A 24,373-nucleotide genomic window follows, 5' to 3' on the forward strand; every position below is an offset into this window, starting at 1 on the left:
TCACTGGTCATCCCCAAAGCCAACACTTCCTTTGACCGCCTTTCCTTCCAGTTCTCTGCTGCCAATGACTGGAACGAATTGCAAACATCACTGAAGCTGGAGTCTTATATCTCCCTCTCTAACTTTAAGCATCAGCTGTCAGAGCAGCTTTCCGATCACTGTGCCTGTACACAGCCTATCTGTAAATAGCACACGACTACCTCATCCCCATATTGTTACTTATCCTCTTGGTCTTTTGCATACCAGTATCTCTGCTTGCACATCATCATCTGCACATCTATCACTACAGTGTTAATGCTAAATTGTAATTATTTCACCTCCATTTGCCTATGTATTGCCTTACCTCCCTACTCTTCTACATTTGCACACACTGTACATAGAGTTTTCGCCAAGCCTAGGACCAAAAGGCTCCTTAACAGTTTCTACCCCCAAGCCATAAGACTGCTGAACAATTAATCAAATGGCCACCGGACTATCTACATTGACCCCTCCCTCCATTTATTTTGTACACTGCTGTTATTCTTATTGTGTTACTTTTTATTATTTTTTACTTTAGTTTGTTTGGTAAATATTTTCTTAACTCTTCTTGAACTGCACTGTTGGCTAAGGGCATGTAAGTAGGCATTTCACAGTAAGGTCTACACACGTGTGACAAATACAGTTTGATTTGATCTGCCGGGAACTCTGACCCACTCTTCTCCCCTCTCTAGGTGATCTATCGCGCCCTGTCCCCCTGGTACTCACTGGACCCCTACGGCCCAGCAGCCCAGACTCAGTTGATGGTCACCAACCTGCGGGTGCGTCTGCTGCAGCGCCAGCCTTGCCCCTGCCAGGCTAAAGACCCAGATATCCAGGCACTGCCCACGAACCATTATGCCATCTATGACTTCATCGTCAAGGGTAGCTGCCTCTGCAACGGGCACGCTGAGCACTGTGTGCCAGCCAATGGGTACCGCCCCGCCAGGCAGAGGATCAATCACGTGGTGAGTAAGGGTGAAGAGCAGAACGAACAACCAATCACAACTGACCACTTATCTCTGTGTCTATTAGCGCTTCTCCAAAAGCCTGCAATCATCACGTCACTCTGTTAACAAAAACAGTCAGGGATGTTGTGTGTTTGTGCTGCCGTGTGTGTGTGTGTGTGTGTGTGTGTGTGTGTGTGTGTGTGTGTGTGTGTGTGTGTGTGTGTGTGTGTGTGTGTGTGTGTGTGTGTGTGTGTGTGTGTGTGTGTGTGTGTGTGTGTGTGTGTGTGTGTGTGTGGCACTCTCCATTCCCACCACCCCTTGGGTTCTACATCTGTGTAGTGGTGCTTTAATGCGGAGCCTCTAGGCTTTACTGAAGACTATATTTACCCACAGATTTACCTTCCATTACGGGATTATGACTATGAGGAAACCTTAATTATAGTGTAAAATATAGTAGCTTCAACATATTTTTCCCACTGAGAGTAGAAACTGCCAGTGGACAGTGGAATTACATCAGCATTTCTCATATAGTAAACATTGGAGGCTTTAGTCAAACTGTGTTGGGAAGATAACTAAGAGTGTTCCACACTTCACTGTGCAATCCACATTTACTGCAAAGTAGAAAATACACTGCTGCACTTGCGATTTTAGCATATAAATCTTGGTGGGTCAAACTCAACCAACATTTAAAAATTTTTTTTTTAGATGCATGCCAGCAAAGCCACTTCACAACACTAAACAATACATTCATTGCACTATAACGGCGACAAGCAGTGCCCACAAATGTTTAGGGTCGACACAAAGCTGTCCCAATAGCAGAGCTTTCTTTTCAGCACCATGGAGTGAATCCTGACCACCTCTACACCTGGCTATCAGCGGAGCCTTGTCTGGCAGTCTCGTTTACTGCCTCTTTAAAAAACATAGCTGATGTGGCTGACCATATCTTCCTATCATTTATTCAGCAGCAGATAAGACATTGTTTGGACTCGCCTTGTTTTGCGCGGCGGTCATCAAAGAAAAAGATGTACAATTCCGAGTTGGGTGACCGTTCAAAACGTATTTTCCCAGTCTGACTTCCCAGTTGCGATGCTTGTTTTCCCAGTCTGACTTCCCAGTTGTGATGCTTGTTTTCCCAGTCTGACTTCCCAGTTGCGATGCTTGTTTTCCCAGTCTGACTTCCCAGTTGAGATGCTTGTTTTCCCAGTCTGACTTCCCAGTTGAGATGCTTGTTTTCCCAGTCTGACTTCCCAGTTGAGATGCTTGTTTTCCCAGTCTGACTTCCCAGTTGAGATGCTTGTTTTCCCAGTCTGACTTCCCAGTTGTGATGCTTGTTTTCCCAGTCTGACTTCCCAGTTGAGATGCTTGTTTTCCCAGTCTGACTTCCCAGTTGTGATGCTTGTTTTCCCAGTCTGACTTCCCAGTTGTGATGCTTGTTTTCCCAGTCTGACTTCCCAGTTGAGATGCTTGTTTTCCCAGTCTGACTTCCCAGTTGAGATGCTTGTTTTCCCAGTCTGACTTCCCAGTTGTGATGCTGCTTCCCAGTTTTCCCAGTTTTCCCAGTCTGACTTCCCAGTTGCGTCTGATTTCCCAGTTGCGATGCTGGTTAGCCACTGTCACCGATTCCCAGTTTAATTTGCTGAATGTTCCCAGTTGAGATGCTTGTGGTTAGCCACTGTCACCGATTCCTTCCAAACAACTCATTGTTTAATTTGCGATTTTCTAACTTGTTGTGTAATGTTTATATCCAGTGGCCGATGAGCACCGATACGTTTTATCTATCATTTCTCTTCATTGTTTATCAGCATATGACAAGGATTAAAAAGGATTTGCCAGTAGATTGTCTACTTTATTTATGACGATGACTGCTAGCTAAGATTTTAGAAAGTAAGACGTTGACAGTCCAATCAAAGCTACTGTAGATATAATGTCGTTTGACGTTATTTTATCGGACCTTGAGCCTTCTTGGAAGGGAACTTCTAATGTAACTCTATGGCAGTAGCCAAACGGATTCTTGATGTCTACCCATACTCAAGGCTGGTGACAGAACACTGAACCAATCACGGTGCAATGATGAGCCAAACACAGTGCAATGCTCCTATTTTTTTTGCTAGCCTGCCCCATCATCACAGAAAACACTGAGCTAGGCTGAAACACCTGCATTTTGGAGCTGCCTGTTTGTATGCAGCTTTATTAGCTCAATGATATATATATATATATTTACATAGTTTGCAAACTGATATGTGACACGTATTCATGTCAAAATTACATGCAATACAGGCAAGCCCCCCCACATTTTTTTTATTATATATATTTATTTAGGGGGGGGGGCTTACCTGTTTTGCATGTTATTTTTTGCATGTTATTTTGGCATTGATACGTGTCACATATAAAAAAAATGTGTGCAAAATATTTGTGTGTCTATATCTGTGTTCCCTATTACAGTAAATATTGCTTTCTCTCTCCCCTGTGGCAGGTCCATGGGAAATGTGTGTGTAAACACAACACTGCCGGCGACCACTGTGAGCACTGCGTTCCCCTCTACAATGACCAACCCTGGCAAGCTGCCAACGGCATCATAGGAGCACCTCGTGAATGCAAGAGTGAGTGTTACAAAGGCCAGGAAGGTCAACCAGCAGAACCACGTACACAACAAGTACATTACCCGATACACACAGCCAGATGTCTTTTTTAAAAATTAGTAGTAGTTGTAGTACTCATGTAGAATTCAGTAGGTATATCTTCTTTTACCTATTCAATGCTCTCAAAGGGATCTGTCTTGTTGTTGTTGTTGAAACATTCACATTCAGAAATGACCCCATTGATGCAAATGTTAATGAAATCCAGTATCTTTACTCTACCTTTTGAGAGAAAGGAAACAATGGGAAAACAGAGATGCTTTTAAGGTGGTATTCTGACTAGAGATCTTTGCACTTAACTCAAATTGTGTTGTACATGTCTCCCATTGACGTCAATAATGATTTACATGAAAGTCAAGAGTTTTGCACGATTATCTTAGGCGCTTCCTCTTTTTCTTTTACAGAGTGCAAGTGTAACGGCCATGCAGATATTTGTCACTTTGACCGTGGTGTGTGGTTGGCATCGGGACGGCGTAGTGGGACTGTGTGTGACGTCTGCCACCACAACACAGAGGGCAGACACTGCCAGAGCTGCCGTAGAGGGTTCTACAGACACCCCAGCAGACCGAGCTCTGCCGCTGACTCCTGCACACGTAAGAGGACAAAGCAACATAGTAACGACATAGTAACAACATAGTAACAACTAACTAGCAACGTAGTAACAACGTAGTAAAAACATTAACAACAAACTTAACAATGTAGTAACAACAAACTAACAATGTAGTAACAACGTAGTAACGTAGTAGTAGCAATGTAGTAACGTAGTAGTAGCAATGTAGTAACGTAGTAGTAACGTAGTAGTAACGTAGTAGTAACGTAGTAGTAACAATGTAGTAACAATGTAGTAACAACGTAGTAACAACGTAGTAACAATGTAGTAGTACCAACGTAGTAACAATGTAGTAGTAACAACGTAGTAAAAATGTAGTAGTAACAACGTAGTAACAATGTAGTAGTAACAACGTAGTAACGTAGTAACAACGTAGTAACGTAGTAAGTAACAACGTAGTAAGTAACAACGTAGTAAGTAACAACGTAGTAACAAACAACGTAGTAACAATGTAGTAACGATGTAGTAACGTAGTAACAACGTAGTAAGTAACAACGTAGTAAGTAACAACGTAGTAACAACGTAGTAAGTAACAACGTAGTAAGTAACAACGTAGTAGTAACACTGTAGTAACACTGTAGTAACGTAGTAAGTAACAACGTAGTAAGTAACAACGTAGTAAGTAACAACGTAGTAAGTAACAACGTAGTAAGTAACAACGTAGTAAGTAACAACGTAGTAAGTAACAATGTAGTAACAATGTAGTAACAATGTAGTAGTAACAATGTAGTAACAATGTAGTAACGTAGTAAGTAACAACGTAGTAACAACGTAGTAACAATGTAGTAACAATGTAGTAACAACGTAGTAGCAACAACGTAGTAGCAACAATGTAGTAACAATGTAGTAACACTGTAGTAACGTAGTAAGTAGTAACGTAGTAAGTAACACCGTAGTAAGTAACACCGTAGTAGTAACACCGTAGTAGTAACACCGTAGTAACAATGTAGTAACACTGTAGTAACGTAGTAAGTAACAACGTAGTAAGTAACAACGTAGTAAGTAACAACGTAGTAAGTAACAACGTAGTTACGATGTAGTAACAACAAGTCAGACATGGGTTGTCTACAACAGTCATTAATGCTCTTGAGGAGGTGCAGCACCGCAGGTCTTCACTCCTGCTCAGCAGTGAAACATTTACATTTACATTTAAGTCATTTAGCAGACGCTCTTATCCAGAGCGACTTACAAATTGGTGCATACACCTTATGACATCCAGTGGAACAGCCACTTACAATAGTGCATCTAAATCTTTTTAGGGGGGGTGAGAAGGATTACTTACCCTATCCTAGGTATTCCTTGAAGAGGTGGGGTTTCAGGTGTCTCCGGAAGGTGGTGATTGACTCCGCTGTCCTGGCGTCGTGAGGGAGTTTGTTCCACCATTGGGGGCCAGAGCAGCGAACAGTTTTGACTGGGCTGAGCGGGAACTGTACTTCCTCAGTGGTAGGGAGGCGAGCAGGCCAGAGGTGGATGAACGCAGTGCCCTTGTTTGGGTGTAGGGCCTGATCAGAGCCTGGAGGTACTGAGGTGCCGTTCCCCTCACAGCTCCATAGGCAAGCACCATGGTATTGTAGCGGATGCGAGCTTCAACTGGAAGCCAGTGGAGAGAGCGGAGGAGCGGGGTGACGTGAGAGAACTTGGGAAGGTTGAACACCAGACGGGCTGCGGCGTTCTGGATGAGTTGTAGGGGTTTAATGGCACAGGCAGGGAGCCCAGCCAACAGCGAGTTGCAGTAATCAAGACGGGAGATGACAAGTGCCTGGATTAGGACCTGCGCCGCTTCCTGTGTGAGGCAGGGTCGTACTCTGCGGATGTTGTAGAGCATGAACCTACAGGAACACCTGATTCAGGTTTCATCAAGGTGTTGAAGAGCAGTTGATTAATTGAATCAGGTGTGATGACGGCACTAAGCTGAAACAAAAACATGCAGTAGTGGAAGGTTAGTGGTAGGTAGTCTAGCGGTTAGAGCGTTGGGGGCCAGCCACTGAAAGGACTTGTAACCGAAAGATTGCAAGATTGAATCCCTGAGCTGACAAGGTAAAAATCTGCCGTTCTGCCCCTGAACAAGGCAGTTAACCCACTGTTCATAGGCTGTCATTGAAAATATGAATTTGTTCTTAACTGACTTGCCTAGTTAAATAAAGGGTAAATAATATAGAACCACTGCGACCACAATGCTATTGCCAACTTATACAATAATGACAATACTTGAGTACTTTTCAGTGCAGGACTAGAAGATCAACCACATCTTTGAGGAATGTGACAGTAATTGAAAACAATAGATGAGTTTGCCATACTCCATGCCCGGCACATTTTTCCCATTCCTGTCCTTTTCCCCAGGCATGCTCTTTCGCTTCGGTCTTTTAAAGAACAAACAAACTGTGTTTGAGAGAAAGAGAAACACACAGGCACACATACACACATACATGCATACATAGACACAGATACTGTACACACACACACATACATGCACAAACAGACATACACACACAGATACTGTATACATACATACATACATACATACATACATACATACATACATACATACATACATACATACATACATACACGCCACCCCGCTCCTCCGCTCTCTCCACTGGCTTCCAGTTGAAGCTCGCATCCGCTACAAGACCATGGTGCTCGCCACGGAGCTGTGAGGGGAACGGCACCTCAGTACCTCCAGGCTCTGATCAGGCCCTACACCCAAACAAGGGCACACACATCCACCTCTGGCCTGCTCGCCTCCCTACCACTGAGGAAGTACAGTTCCCGCAGCCCAGTCAAAACTGTTCGCTGCTCTGGCCCCCAAAACAAACTCCCTCACGACGCCAGGACAGCGGAGTCAATCACCACCTTCCGGAGACACCTGAAACCCCACCTCTTCAAGGAATACCTAGGATAGGGTAAGGGGTATAATCCTTCTCACCCCCTTTTGCCAACAAGATTTAGATGCAAGTGGCTGTTCCACTGGTTGTCATAAGGTGTATGCACCAATTTGTAAGTCGCTCTGGATAAGAGCGTCTGCTTAAATGTAATACATACATACATACATACATACATACATACATACATACATACATACATACATACATACATACATACATACATACATATGTACACACAGGCACGCAAACGCACACACACATTCACACACACACACACACACACACACTAAAATCCTATCCTTCTCCAGGAGAGTCATCAACCAGTAAAAATGTCAGTGTGGGGGGATAATTATTTACTTTTTGCTTTTACAGTAGTGTGTTTTTACAGTAGTAGTGTGTTTTTACAGTAGTAGTGTGTTTCTACAGTAGTAGTGTGTTTTTACAGTAGTAGTGTGTTTCTACAGTAGTAGTGTGTTTTTACAGTAGTAGTGTGTTTTTGCAGTAGTAGTGTGTTTTTACAGTAGTAGTGTGTTTTTACAGTAGTAGTGTGTTTCTACAGTAGTAGTGTGTTTCTACAGTAGTAGTGTGTTTTTGCAGTAGTAGTGTGTTTTTGCAGTAGTAGTGTGTTTTTGCAGTCGTAGTGTGTTTTTACAGTAGTAGTGTGTTTTTACAGTAGTAGTGTGTTTCTACAGTAGTAGTGTGTTTTTACAGTAGTAGTGTGTTTTTACAGTAGTAGTGTGTTTTTACAGTAGTAGTGTGTTTCTACAGTAGTAGTGTGTTTTTACAGTAGTAGTGTGTTTTGAAGTATCTTTTTTCCTGAATAAAGTCAAGAAACCTATCCCGAGGGCCACACTATTAAAGACATGAATAAATGAGCTCCGTATGTTGGATATAATGGTAGGAATGTGCTAAACTCTCCCTCTCTGGTCTGTTCTGTTTGTCCCTCCTCTTACCCCATACCAACAGCATGTGCCTGCCACCCTGTAGGGTCTAGACCCGCGATCTCAGGTGGCCAGGACCTCTGTAACCCTAGCAACGGGGCATGCACCTGCAGATCGGGCGTGGGCGGTCCTCTCTGTGACAGATGCATAGTAGGGTTCTGGGGCTTCCATGGTTACGGGTGCAGACCGTGTGACTGTACAGGGGGGGACTGTGACCCCTACACCGGGGACTGCTTGTCTGGGTAAGTGTCTATGTCTGCTGGGTAAGTGTCTATGTCTGCTGGGTAAGTGTCTATGTCTGCTGGGTAAGTGTCTATGTCTGCTGGGTAAGTGTCTATGTCTGCTGGGTAAGTGTCTATGTCTGCTGGGTAAGTGTCTATGGATTCATATAGTAGGCTGCATTCCAAATAGCACCCTATATTCTCTATTGGCCCTGTTCAAATGTATAGTGAACAGGGAGCCATTTGAGACACAGACAATGCATATTCACTAGTACTTTTAGTATACTGTAACTCACCTGAAAGTCTCTCATTGACATCAATGAATAATTAATCAGACGCTTATCCTGAACCTGAATCAGACTCTTAATGAAGTAGTCTCCTCTACCCAGACGTCTCTCTCTGTGGTGTAGTCTCTACCCAGACGTCTCTCTCTGTGGTGTAGTCTCCTCTACCCAGGCGATTCTCTCTGTGGTGTAGTCTCCTCTACCCAGACGTCTCTCTCTGTGGTGTAGTCTCTACCCAGACGGCTCTCTCTGTGGTGTAGTCTCCTCTACCCAGACGTCTCTCTCTGTGGTATAGTCTCTACCCAGACGGCTCTCTCTGTGGTGTAGTCTCCTCTACCCAGACGTCTCTCTCTGTGGTGTAGTCTCTACCCAGACGGCTCTCTCTGTGGTGTAGTCTCCTCTACCCAGACGTCTCTCTCTGTGGTGTAGTCTCCTCTACCCAGACGGCTCTCTCTGTGGTGTAGTCTCCTCTACCCATGCGATTCTCTCTGTGGTGTAGTCTCCTCTCTCTGTGGTGGAGTCTCTACACAGGCGGCTCTCTCTGTGTTGTAGTCTCTACCCAGGTGGCTCTCTCTCTGGTGTAGTCTCCTCTCTCTGTGGTGGAGTCTCTACTCAGGTGGCTCTCTCTGTGGTGTAGTCTCCTCTCTCTGTGGTGGAGTCTCTACACAGGCGGCTCTCTCTGTGTTGTAGTCTCTACCCAGGCGGCTCTCTCTGTGGTGTAGTCTCCTCTCTCTGTTGTGTAGTCTCCTCTACCCAGACGGCTCTCTCTGTGGTGTAGTTTCCTCCCTCTGGTGTAGTCTCCTCTCTCTGTGGTGTAGTCTCCTCCCTCTGTGGTGTAGTCTCCTCTACCCAGACGGCTCTCTCTGTGGTGTAGTCTCCTCTACCCAGACGGCTCTCTCTGTGGTGTAGTCTCCTCCCTCTGGTGTAGTCTCCTCTCTCTGTGGTGTAGTCTCCTCCCTCTGTGGTGTAGTCTCTACCCAAACGTCTCTCTCTGTTGTGTAGTCTCCTCTATCCAGACGGCTCTCTCTGTGGTGTAGTCTCCTCTATCCAGACGGCTCTCTCTGTGGTGTAGTCTCCTCTATCCAGACGGCTCTCTCTGTGGTGTAGTCTCCTCTATCCAGACGGCTCTCTCTGTGGTGTAGTCTCCTCTATCCAGACGGCTCTCTCTGTGGTGTAGTCTCCTCTACCCAGACGGCTCTCTCTGTGGTGTAGTCTCCTCTATCCAGACGGCTCTCTCTGTGTTGTAGTCTCCTCTCTCTGTGGTGTAGTCTCCTCTCTCTGTGGTGTAGTCTCCTCTCTCTGTGGTGTAGTCTCCTCTCTCTGTGGTGTAGTCTCCTCTATCCAGACGGGTCTCTGTCTGCGGTAGCAATTGAACCTGGGGATGACGTTATTAATGGAGTGGTCTTTATCTTAATGCAAAGTAAGTATGTAGAGGTGTTATATTATTATATTATTATTATATTATTATATTATATTAGGTGTATTCATGGATTGTATGGCTAGCAGGCAGTGCTATGTTTGACCAGAGTTTCCTCTGTGGTGTTTTGTGATGTGATGTGATGTGTTGTGTTGTGTTCCAGCTCAGATCTGGACGTGTACTATACAGGAGGTGACAGCCACATACACAGAGGACCTAGCAGTAGTGAGCTAGCAACACTGTTTAGGGTGGAGGAGCTGTTCTCTGTACTGCACCACTCTGGTGAGTCATGGGTTATACACAAAAGCATGGGCACGCATGTAGGCACGCACACATGCAAGAAAGCAGACACAATATCTATACACACACACACACACACACACACATCTATACACACACACGGATATATAATGTATAAGCGTAATGTACAGTTCATGTTATTGTTTTCCCTGTCTTTCCAGAGAAATGTCAGTGTAAGGTGGTGCCTATAGGCAGCCCCAAACTCTTCTGTGCCAACGAGTATGACTACGGTAGGTGGGACATAGAGCAATATTAGGAAAGATACGCGTGGGAAAAGTTCCTGGGAAAAACAATAATATTAATCTTAGCATTGTCCATGCATGCTAAAAAGCCAAATGTCTTAACTTGTCTCCTGTGGATCCACCTGGTGTTGTGCTCTTTTTTTTGTCTGAGAACTTTACAAGATATGAAAAGACTTAAACAATAGGAGAACATAAAGCAGAGTTGGTTGTAGATCAAAAGGAGATGTTTGAGGTTAACCACTCCTATGTTAGCCAACTCCCACGGGCCTGATATGCATAACAACGACCATAGAAGTTGGCTATAAAGCACAAACGAATCTGGGACCAGACTGTAGTGAACGATGCCAGCAGAATTGAAAAGGAAATCCCCCCCTCCTGTTTGTAGTGGCAATTGAACCGCTTGCAGAAAGAATTAGACAGGACCCAAACGTAACAGGTATCAGTGTTGGTAAACATGAATATCAATTATAGTTTTGCCAATGATCTACTGGCAAGATGGTGGTGACAGACATGGCAGCTTTGCTTCTAACTCTTAAGCAACTTTGCAGTATTTTGGTTTGTGTGTGTGTTATTTCTTACATTATTAGCCCAGAATGTTTTTTGTGTTATTACATACAGCCGGAAAGAACATTTTGATATCAGAGCGGCGGCATTACGAACCAGGAACATGACTTTCCCCAATTGAATCCTTTGTTCGTACCCCCCCAGGGCAATTTAATTTGTCCCAGAAGCTGCTCCAAGACGCCACCGGCGGAGAGAGGTATTTGGAGTGGACTTGTAGTCCGGCTCAGGAGGCGTGCACGCCGTCCACGGCTTCCTAGTATATTAATTGCTAATGTTCAGTCTCTGGACAATAAAGTGGACAAACTCAGGGCGAGGATCTCCTTCCAGAGAGACATCAGGGACTGTAACATACTCTGTTTCGTGGAATAATGGCTCTCTCCTGATATACTGTCCCCGTCCATACAGCCAGCTGGGTTCTCAGTACATCGCACAGACGGGAATAAAGAACTCTCCGGGAAGAGGAAGGGCGTCCTTTTGTTCACCCAACCTAGAGTACCTCACAATCAAATACTGACCGTATTACCTTCCAAGATAATTCCCTTCAGTTATAGTCACAGCCGTGTACACTACTGTTCAAAAGTTTTGGGTCTCTTAGAAATGTCCTTGTTTTCCATGACAACATACATGAAATTAGTTGCAAAATGGATAGGAAACATAGTCAAGATGTTGACAAGGTTATAATAATGATTTTTAATAAAACTTTGCTTTCGTCAAAGAATCCTCCATTTGCAGCAATTACAGCCTTGCAGACCTTTGGCATTCAAGTATTCTAGTAATCTGAATAGATTTCACCCCATGCTTCCTGAAGCACCTCCCACAAGTTGGATTGGCTTGATGGGCACTTCTACCATACGGTCAAGCTGCTCCCACAACAGCTCAGTAGGGTTGAGATCCGGTGACTGTTCTGGCCACTCCATTATAGACAGAATGAATACCAGCTGACTGCTTCTTCCCTAAATAGTTATTGCATCGTTTGGAGCTTTGCTTTGGGTCATTGTCCTGTTGTAGGAGGAAATTAGCTCCAATTAAGCACCGTCCACAGGGTATGGCATGGTGTTGCAAAATGGAGTGATAGCCTTCCTTCTTCAAGATCCCTTTTACCCTGTACAACTCTCCCACTTTACCACCACCAAAGCACCCCCAGACCATCACATTGCCTCCACCATGCTTGACAGATGGCGTCAAGCACTCCCTCAGCATCTTTTCATTTTTTCTGTGTCTCACGAATGTTCTTCTATGTGATCCGAACACCTCAAATTTAGATTTGTCTGTCCATAACACTTTCTTCCAATCTTCCTCTGTCCAGTGTCTGTGTTCTTTTCTTTTTATTGGCCAGTCTGAGATATGGTGTTTTCTTTGCAACTCTGCCTAGAAGGCCAGCATCCCGGAGTCGCCTCTTCACTGTTGACATTGAGACTGGTGTTTTGTGGGTACTATTTAATGAAGCTGCCAGTTGAGGACTTGTGAGGCGTCTGTTTCTCAAACTAGACACTCTAATGTACTTGTCCTCTTGCTCAGTTGTGCACTGGGATCTCCCACTCCTCTTTCTATTCTGGTTAGAGCCAGTTTGCGTGGTTTCCTAACATGCTGACCAGACCGGACACGTTGCGTGCACGAGCGTTGCAAAATACATTTAGAAATCCATGTTATTCAATTATTGCACCCACACTGCTCACAGACGCCAACGAGCGTCAACGAGCGTTGAAAGAAGCTGTTTTGCAGGTTGTGTGGTAATACTATGAAAGTGTAGATGCCAATCACCATATAAGTTCAAAGATGAAAAGGCCTGGAAGGAGGAGAGATGACTAGAAACGATTCGGTTGAACGTTTTATGTGTGGATTAATTGTCTGAGTAAAGGACCTTGTGCATTTCAGGTAAAATAACAACTTCCCAGGACAAATTAGCTAGCAACAGCAAGCTATCTAAATAGGACAAATTATTTAGCAAGTGCAAGCTAACTAGCTAAATTGCCATACATGTTTAATGCTTTTCGACCTGTCCCCAAATTAATGTAATTAGTTCAGAGTTTGTTTTGATATTTTAACCTGTGTGTCGTGATCGTGTTTGGTGTAGGGGGACAAAATAAATGTATGCACGATAGTGCACGATGGGCGTAGCCGGTTTGGGTTCCGTGTAAGGGAGTAGTTTCTTGGCAATTTCTCACACGGAATAGTCTTCACTTCTCAGAACAAGAATAGACTGTATAGACTTAATCAGATGTCCTTACATAAACACTTGGTATGCTTTCGCCGAAAAGCTTTTGTGAAATCTGACATGCCAGGTGGATTAACAACAAGCTAAACTGTGTTTTGCTATATTGCACTTGTGATTTCATGAAAATTAACTATTTTTTGTAATTTAAGTTGAATTTGGTGCGCTGCAATTCAGTGGATGTTGACGAAAATGATCCCGCTAACGGGATGGGTGCATCTAGAAGTTAACAAAGCAAATTTGAGGAAAATACTACGGAAGTACTATCAACACATTGACTGTAGTACCAACGCTGCTAAAATGCTCGACCATTGCTACTCCCCCTTCCGGGATGCCTACAAGGCCCTCCCCGCCCTTCGGCAAATCAGATCACGGCTCCATTTTTCTCCTCCCTTCCTATAGGCAAAAACTCAAACAGGAAGTACCCGTGCTAAGGTCTATTCAACGCTGGTCTGACCAATCGGAATGCATGCTTCAAGATTGTTTAGATCACGCGGACTGGGATATGTTCCCGGGTAGCCTCTGAGAATAACATTGATGTTTACATGGACACGATGTCATCAGGAAATGTATAGGGGATGTTCCCACTGTGACTATTAAAATCTACCCAAAACAAAAACCGTGGGTGGACGGTAGCATTCGTGCAAAACTAAAAGCGAGAACTACCTCATTTAACCGTTGCAAGGTGACTGGGAATATGTTTAAATACAAACAGTGTAGATATTCCATCCGTAAGTGGAGTTGCAATTCAACGGCTCAGACACAAGACATATGTGGCAGGGTCTACAGACAATCACGGAAAAGTAAAACCAGCCACATGGCGGACACCGAATTCTTGCTCCTGGACAATTTGAACACCTTCTTCACGTGTTTTAAGAATAACACAGTGCCTCCGACGCGGCCCACTCCCAAGGACTGTGGGCTATTGTTCTCTGTGGCCAACGTAAGACATTTAAGTGTGTTAACCCTCGCAAGGCTGCTGGCCCAGATGGCCTCCCTAGCTGCATCCTCAGAGCATGCGGAGACCAGCTGGCTGGAGTGTTTACTGACATATTCAATCATTAAGCTCGGGGCACTGGGTCTGACCCCCGCCCTGTGCAACTGGGTCCTGGACTTCCTGACGGGCCACCCCCAGGTGGTGAAGGTAGGAAACAACACCTCCAATTTGCTGATCATCAACACAGGGGCCCCACAAGGGTGCGTGCTCAGCCCCCTCCTGTACTCCCTGTTCACCCATGACTGCGTGGCCACGCACTCCTCCAACTCTATCATCTAGTTTGCAGACGACACAACAGTAGTAAGCCTGATTACCAACAATGATGAGACAGCCTACAGGGAGGAGATGAGGGCCCTGGTGGAGTGGTGCCAGGAAATAATTTCTCCCTCAACGTCAACAAAATGAAGGAGCTGATCATGGACTTCAGGAAACACATCAACGGGACCGCTTCAAGTTCCCTCGGCGTACACATCACAGACAATCCGATATTGTCCACCCACAGAGACAGTGTGGCGAAAAAGGCGCAACAGCCACGGCCTGTTCACCTCACAACAGCGTTTATAGATGCACAATTGAGGGCAAAAAAAAAGACATCACCATTTACAGCAATCCTCTAAGTGGACCATAAAAAATATGAAATATTTAGGATGCTTAATAAGTGACAACAAACAACAAATATATAAAGATAACTTTATTTTATTAATCAACAATATGAAAGCAGATCTAATTAAATTGAATAGTCTTACAGGGAGAATAAATGTTTGGAATGGCTAAAGTTTGCTAAAGTTTTTGAATATTTTTTTTTCTAGGTAATACCAATTACCCCACCAGAGACATTCTTTAAAAAAGTATATTTGGTCACAACAGACTTTATTTGGCCAAATAAAAATATATAATAAAAAGGAACGTTTTACATCTTCCTAAGTCTATGGTTGGTTTAAACCATCCAGACGTGGAATTGGATCAACTCGCCACCCAAGGCTTTTTACTGCAGACAGATAGTTAGATGCACTAAAGAGGAACAATAGGTACATATTGAAGATGTGCATGCTCATCCCCAGAATCATTTTGTGTCTGTTTTCAAAGAACAAAGAAAGCTAAAAACATTAACAACTTCATTGTTAAGAAAATTCAACGTATTCTAAAACAACCAATATCACTTCACAAAGCACAACCTTATGAAACAATCCTTAGACAGCTGTTCAGAATTCACTGATAAAATAGTCCTCATGGAAAACTAAAGGCATAGAAACTGTAATTGACTTAGTAACAGGAAATACATTTATTAGAATTGAAGAGGAAATGCTAACAGGAAATACATTTATTTCCATGACAGAATGATTAAAAAGTCATTTTGGACTGACCAATGTAGAAAAAGTTACATATCACAACATTTATATTTGAAGTTTTTTGGACATCAGAGAAACCTTAAGGGAATCTTATTTGAGTCCGAAAATGATATCCGTGTGATAGGTAAGATATACAACACCTTGTGATAGGTAAGATATACAACACCTTGTGATAGGTAAGATATACAACACCTTGTGATAGGTAAGATATACAACACCTTATGATAGGTAAGATATACAACACCTTGTGATAGGTAAGATATACAACACCTTGTGATAGGTAAGATATACAACACCTTGTGATAGGTAAGATATACAACACCTTGTGATAGGTAAGATATACAACACCTTGTGATAGGTAAGATATACAACACCTTGTGATAGGTAAGATATACAACACCTTGTGATAGGTAAGATATACAACACCTTGTGATAGGTAAGATATACAACACCTTGTGATAGGTAAGATATACAACACCTTGTGATAGGTAAGATATACAACACCTTGTGATAGGTAAGATATACAACACCTTGTGATAGGTAAGATATACAACACCTTGTGATAGGTAAGATATACAACACCTTGTGATAGGTAAGATATACAACACCTTGTGATAGGTAAGATATACAACACCTTGTGATAGGTAAGATATACAACACCTTGTGATAGGTAAGATATACAACACCTTGTGATAGGTAAGATATACAACACCTTGTGATAGGTAAGATATACAACACCTTGTGATAGGTAAGATATACAACACCTTGTGATAGGTAAGATATACAACACCTTGTGATAGGTAAGATATACAACACCTTGTGATAGGTAAGATATACAACACCTTGTAAGATATACAACACCTTGTGATAGGTAAGATATACAACACCTTGTGATAGGTAAGATATACAACACCTTGTGATAGGTAAGATATACAACACCTTGTGATAGGTAAGATATACAACACCTTGTGATAGGTAAGATATACAACACCTTGTGATAGGTAAGATATACAACACCTTGTGATAGGTAAGATATACAACACCTTGTGATAGGTAAGATATACAACACCTTGTGATAGGTAAGATATACAACACCTTGTGATAGGTAAGATATACAACACCTTGTGATAGGTAAGATATACAACACCTTGTGATAGGTAAGATATACAACACCTTGTGATAGGTAAGATATACAACACCTTGTGATAGGTAAGATATACAACACCTTGTGATAGGTAAGATATACAACACCTTGTGATAGGTAAGATATACAACACCTTGTGATAGGTAAGATATACAACACCTTGTGATAGGTAAGATATACAACACCTTGTGATAGGTAAGATATACAACACCTTGTGATAGGTAAGATATACAACACCTTATGATAGGTAAGATATACAACACCTTGTGATAGGTAAGATATACAACACCTTGTGATAGGTAAGATATACAACACCTTGTGATAGGTAAGATATACAACACCTTGTGATAGGTAAGATATACAACACCTTGTGATAGGTAAGATATACAACACCTTGTGATAGGTAAGATATACAACACCTTGTGATAGGTAAGATATACAACACCTTATGATAGGTAAGATATACAACACCTTGTGATAGGTAAATATACAACACCTTGTGATAGGTAAGATATACAACACCTTGTGATAGGTAAGATATACAACACCTTGGATATAACTAACAAACCTTATGACAGGTAAGATATACAACACCTTATGATAGGTAAGATATACAACACCTTGTGAAAAATATAAGATATATAACACCTTGTGATAGGTAAGATATACAACACCTTATGATAGGTAAGATATACAACACCTTGTGATAGGTAAGATATACAACACCTTATGATAGGTAAGATATACAACACCTTGTGATAGGTAAGATATACAACACCTTGTGATAGGTAAGATATACAACACCTTGTGATAGGTAAGATATACAACACCTTGTGATAGGTAAGATATACAACACCTTGTGATAGGTAAGATATACAACACCTTGTGATAGGTAAGATATACAACACCTTGTGATAGGTAAGATATACAACACCTTGTGAAATAGGTAAGATATACAACACCTTGTGATAGGTAAGATATACAACACCTTGTGATAGGTAAGATATACAACACCTTGTGATAGGTAAGATATACAACACCTTGTGATAGGTAAGATATACAACACCTTGTGATAAAATATAAACACCTTGTGATAGGTAAGATATACAACACCTTGTGATGAGGTAGGATAAAGATATACAACTCCTTGTGATAGGTAAGATATACAACACCTTGATGGTAAGATAGTGTAAGATATACAACACCTTGTGATAGGTAAGATATACAACACCTTGTGATAGGTAAGATATACAACACCTTGTGATAGGTAAGATATACAACACCTTGTGATAGGTAAGATATACAACACCTTATGAAATGGTAAGATATACAACACCTTGTGATAGGTAAGATATACAACACCTTATGATAGGTAAGATATACAACACCTTGTGATAGGTAAGATATACAACACCTTGTGATAGGTAAGATATACAACACCTTGTAGGTAAGATATACAACACCTTGATAGGTAAGATATGTATTTTGTAGGTAAGATATACAACACCTTGTGATAGGTAAGATATACAACACCTTGTGATAAAAGATATACAACACCTTATGATAGGTAAGATATACAACACCTTGTGATAGGTAAGATATACAACACCTTGTGATAGGTAAAACACCTGATATACAACACCCTTGTGATAGGTAAGATATACAACACCTTGTGATGGTAAGATATACAACACCTTATGATAGGTAAGATATACAACACCTTGTGATAGGTAAGATATACAACACCTTGTGATAGGTAGATATACAACACCTTGTGATAGGTAAGATATACAACACCTTGAAGGTAAGATATACAACACCTTGTGATACAACACCTTGGTAGGTAAGATATACAACACCTTGATGATAGGTAAGATATACAACACCTTGTGATGATCAACACCTTGTGATAGGTAAGATATACAACACCTTGTGATAGGTAAGATATACAACACCTTGTGATAGGTAAGATATACAACACCTTGTGATAGGTAAGATATACAACACCTTGTGATAGGTAAGATATACAACACCTTGTGATAGGTAAGATATACAACACCTTGTGATAGGTAAGATATACAACACCTTGTGATAGGTAAGATATACAACACCTTGTGATAGGTAAGATATACAACACCTTGTGATAGGTAAGATAGGTAAGATATACAACACCTTGTGATAGGTAAGATATACAACACCTTGTGATAGGTAAGATATACAACACCTTATGATAGGTAAGATATACAACACCTTGTGATAGGTAAGATATACAACACCTTGTGATAGGTAAGATATACAACACCTTATGATAGGTAAGATATACAACACCTTATGATAGGTAAGATATACAACACCTTGTGATAGGTCTATACAACACCTTGTGATAGGTAAGATATACAACACCTTGTGATAGGTAAGATATACAACACCTTGTGATAGGTAAGATATACAACACCTTGTGATAGGTAAGATATACAACACCTTGTGATAGGTAAGATATACAACACCTTGTGATAGGTAAGATATACAACACCTTATGGGTAAGATATACAACACCTTGTGATAGGTAAGATATACAACACCTTGATGATAGGTAAGATATACAACACCTTATGATAGGTAAGATATACAACACCTTGTGATGGTAAGATATACAACACCTTGTGATAGGTAATATGAGATATGACAACACCTTGTGATAGGTAAGATATACAACACCTTGTGATAGGTAAGATATACAACACCTTGTGATAGGTAAGATATACAACACCTTGTGATAGGTAAGATATACAACACCTTGTGATAGGTAAGATATACAACACCTTATGATAGGTAAGATATACAACACTGTGATAGGTATGATATAAGATATACAACACCTTGTGATAGGTAAGATATACAACACCTTATGATGGTAAGATATACAACACCTTGTGATAGGTAAGATATACAACACCTTGTGATAGGTAAGATATACAACACCTTGTGATAGGTAAGATATACAACACCTTGTGATAGGTAAGATATACAACACCTTGTGATAGGTAAGATATACAACACCTTGTGATAGGTAAGATATACAACACCTTGTGATAGGTAAGATATACAACACCTTATGATAGGTAAGATATACAACACCTTGTGATAGGTAAGATATACAACACCTTGTGATAGGTAAGATATACAACACCTTGAGGTAAGATATACAACACCTTATGATAGGTAGATATACAACACCTCTGATAGGTAAGATATACAACACCTTGTGATAGGTAAGATATACAACACCTTGTGATAGGTAAGATATACAACACCTTGTGATAGGTAAGATATACAACACCTTATGATAGGTAAGATATACAACACCTCTGATAGGTAAGATATAGAACACCTTGAAGATAGGTAAAGATATACAACACCTTATGATAGGTAAGATATACAACACCTTGTGATAGGTAAGATATACAACACCTTATGATAGGTAAGATATACAACACCTTGTGATAGGTAAGATATACAACACCTTGTGATAGGTAAGATATACAACACCTTATGATAGGTAAGATATACAACACCTTGTGATAGGTAAGATATACAACACCTTGTGATAGGTAAGATATACAACACCTTGTGATAGGTAAGATATACAACACCTTATGATAGGTAAGATATACAACACCTTGTGATAGGTAAGATATACAACACCTTGTGATAGGTAAGATATACAACACCTTATGATAGGTAAGATATACAACACCTTGTGATAGGTAAGATATACAACACCTTATGATAGGTAAGATATACAACACCTTATGATAGGTAAGATATACAACACCTTGTGATAGGTAAGATATACAACACCTCTGAGGTAAGATATACAACACCTTGATAGGTAAGATATACAACACCTGAAGGTAAGATATACAACACCTTATGATAGGTAAGATATACAACACCTGTGATAGGTAAGATATACAACACCTTGTGATAGGTAAGATATACAACACCTTATGATAGGTAAGATACAACACCTTATGATAGGTAAGATATACAACACCTTATGATAGGTAAGATATACAACACCTTATGATAGGTAAGATATACAACACCTTGTGATAGGTAAGATATACAACACCTTATGATAGGTAAGATATACAACACCTGTGATAGGTAAGATATACAACACCTTGTGATAGGTAAGATATACAACACCTTATGATAGGTAAGATATACAACACCTTGTGATAGGTAAGATATACAACACCTTGTGATAGGTAAGATATACAACACCTTGTGATAGGTAAGATATACAACACCTTATGATAGGTAAGATATACAACACCTTGTGATAGGTAAGATATACAACACCTTGCAGAGAGTCTATCCAACTGACAATCTCTTAGGGGAAAAAATAAACAATTAGAACCAATACTTAAAAATAACTGATGTTGACTCAGTTATTGAGTTGGAGCATAACTAACAAAATGACAGTGAAAACAAAAATGTAGGCTTAATCCAGTATAAACTAATGTATAGAATTGACTATACCAAGAGACAAAATTCACTAATTCTACAGCACAACAGCAGAGTCATGTGAAAAACTAACAATGACTCAATAATTAATACCTTCCGGGAATGATAGAATGTCAAAGTTATGGGTGGAGCTAGAGAGTCAGTTGTCAGAAGTATTACAATATAAATGTAGATGGCATATGGGGGTGTAGTGAGAGACCCAATTGGTTGGACGATTCTCTTGTCAATCATCTGGAGAAAAAAAAACTTAAATACTAAAAACTTGGAAATCAATCAATCCTCCATCGTTAACACAATGGAAAAATCTAACGATGTATTATTTAAATACAAAATGTTGCAGTTTGTGGCGGGAAATGATGTGTACGCTGGAGATGACAGTGTGTGCTAGTGGGTCTGGGCAGGGTTGATGTAGTTGATGTTTCTACGACTTTGTCGTTTGTATGTGTATGTTTTTGTATTGTTCGTAAAATATCAAATTAAATCTTACAAAAAAATTTATAATAATACAGAATTGAAGAGGAAATGCTAACAGGAAATGCTAACAGGAAATGCTAACAGGAAATGCTAACTCACTGCATGTTTCAGTAGTAGATGGTGCCAGCAGAATTGAAAAGGGGTTGACGCCAACAGTATTGAGATTGATTGATCAGGTGTGTGTGTGTGTGTGTGTGTGTGTGTGTGTGTTCACAGTGCTGATGGTGAGGATCATTGCGGCCCGTGATCAGGGCTCCCATGCTGAGGTGGAGGTTAAGGTAAAGAAGGTCCTGTACCACGGCAGCCAGGTGAACATCAAGAAAGGTCACATCACCCTCTACCCAGAATCCTGGACCACCCGAGGGTGCACCTGCCCCCTCCTTAACCCAGGTGAGCTCTTACGTTTTGGCCAGGCAACTGGACCTCGAATGCTTCTTGCCTCAATAGTTATTTTCTCTGACGTCTCTGGATGCCCACCTGCCTTGTAGGTATGTATGAGAACTCTGAAGGTATGAGAACTCTGAAGGTATGAGACCTCTGAAGGTATGAGACCTCTGAAGGTATGAGAACTCTGAAGGTATGAGAACTCTGAAGGTATGAGAACTCTGAAGGTATGAGACCTCTGAAGGTATGAGAACTCTGAAGGTATGAGACCTCTGAAGGTATGAGAACTCTGAAGGTATGAGATGGATGAGAACTCTGAAGGTATGAGAACTCTGAAGGTATGAGAACTCTGAAGGTATGAGACCTCTGAAGGTATGAGAACTCTGAAGGTATGAGAACTCTGAAGGTATGAGAACTCTGAAGGTATGAGACCTCTGAAGGTATGAGAACTCTGAATGTATGAGAACTCTGAAGGTCGCTCTGGATAAGAGCGTCTGCTAAATGACTTAAATGTAAATGTAAATGTATGAGAACTCTGAAGGTATGAGACCTCTGAAGGTATGAGAACTCTGAAGGTATGAGAACTCTGAAGGTATGAGAACTCTGAAGGTATGAGAACTCTGAAGGTATGAGAACTCTGAAGGTATGAGACCTCTGAAGGTATGAGACCTCTGAAGGTATGAGAACTCTGAAGGTATGAGAACTCTGAAGGTATGAGACCTCTGAAGGTATGAGACCTCTGAAGGTATGAGACCTCTGAAGGTATGAGAACTCTGAAGGTATGAGAACTCTGAAGGTATGAGAACTCTGAAGGTATGAGACCTCTGAAGGTATGAGAACTCTGAAGGTATGAGACCTCTGAAGGTATGAGAACTCTGAAGGTATGAGAACTCTGAAGGTATGAGAACTCTGAAGGTATGAGACCTCTGAAGGTATGAGACCTCTGAAGGTATGAGAACTCTGAAGGTATGAGACCTCTGAAGGTATGAGAACTCTGAAGGTATGAGAACTCTGAAGGTATGAGATGGATGAGAACTCTGAAGGTATGAGAACTCTGAAGGTATGAGACCTCTGAAGGTATGAGACCTCTGAAGGTATGAGAACTCTGAAGGTATGAGAACTCTGAAGGTATGAGACCTCTGAAGGTATGAGACCTCTGAAGGTATGAGAACTCTGAAGGTATGAGAACTCTGAAGGTATGAGATGGATGAGAACTCTGAAGGTATGAGACCTCTGAAGGTATGAGACCTCTGAAGGTATGAGAACTCTGAAGGTATGAGACCTCTGAAGGTATGAGAACTCTGAAGGTATGAGAACTCTGAAGGTATGAGATGGATGAGAACTCTGAAGGTATGAGAACTCTGAAGGTATGAGATGGATGAGAACTCTGAAGGTATGAGACCTCTGAAGGTATGAGACCTCTGAAGGTATGAAAACTCTGAAGGTATGAGATGGATGAGAACTCTGAAGGTATGAGACCTCTGAAGGTATGAGACCTCTGAAGGTATGACAACTCTGAAGGTATGAGATGGATGAGAACTCTGAAGGTATGAAAACTCTGAAGGTATGAGAACTCTGAAGGTATGAGAACTCTGAAGGTATGAGAACTCTGAAGGTATGAGATGGATGAGAACTCTGAAGGTATGAAAACTCTGAAGGTATGAGAACTCTGAAGGTATGAAAACTCTGAAGGTATGAGAACTCTGAAGGTATGAGAACTCTGAAGGTATGAGAACTCTGAAGGTATGAGATGGATGAGAACTCTGAAGGTATGAGAACTCTGAAGGTATGAGAACTCTGAAGGTATGAGAACTCTGAAGGTATGAGATGGATGAGAACTCTGAAGGTATGAGAACTCTGAAGGTATGAGATGGCTGAGAACTCTGAAGGTACGAAAACTCTGAAGGTATGAAAACTCTGAACAAATAGACCTCACACTACCTTAAGCAGATGGATGGGTAACCCCATATATGGGTAAATAGGCCTCACACTACCTTAAGCAGATGGATGGGTAACCCCATATATGGGTAAATAGGCCTCACACTACCTTAAGCAGATGGATGGGTAACCCCATATATGGGTAAATAGGCCTCACACTACCTTAAGCAGATTGATGGGTAACCCCATATATGGGTAAATAGGCCTCACACTACCTTAAGCAGATGGATGGGTAACCCCATATATGGGTAAATAGGCCTCACACTACCTTAAGCAG

General features: G+C 41.4%; 1 protein-coding gene across 4 annotated transcripts in view; it reads left to right on the forward strand.

The window, feature by feature from the left end:
• The window catches only part of LOC118379202 (netrin-4-like), a 100,004-nt gene that overhangs the window by 71,136 nt on the left and 4,495 nt on the right, over positions 1 to 24,373 (forward strand). For all 4 annotated transcript variants that reach the window (XR_008066921.1, XR_008066922.1, XR_008066923.1 and 1 more), the window contains exons 4-10: positions 711 to 983; positions 3,439 to 3,565; positions 4,006 to 4,194; positions 8,063 to 8,279; positions 10,123 to 10,241; positions 10,421 to 10,489; positions 21,991 to 22,164. Coding sequence is in view for 1 of the 4 variants with exons in the window: in XM_052466511.1 (XP_052322471.1) it covers positions 711 to 983; positions 3,439 to 3,565; positions 4,006 to 4,194; positions 8,063 to 8,279; positions 10,123 to 10,241; positions 10,421 to 10,489; positions 21,991 to 22,164 (1,168 nt within the window). In the remaining 3 variants the exon portion in view is untranslated. The remainder of the gene's footprint in view (positions 1 to 710; positions 984 to 3,438; positions 3,566 to 4,005; positions 4,195 to 8,062; positions 8,280 to 10,122; positions 10,242 to 10,420; positions 10,490 to 21,990; positions 22,165 to 24,373) is intronic.

Source organism: Oncorhynchus keta, chromosome 17 (assembly GCF_023373465.1).
Source record: "Oncorhynchus keta strain PuntledgeMale-10-30-2019 chromosome 17, Oket_V2, whole genome shotgun sequence".
NCBI lineage: Eukaryota > Metazoa > Chordata > Actinopteri > Salmoniformes > Salmonidae > Oncorhynchus > Oncorhynchus keta.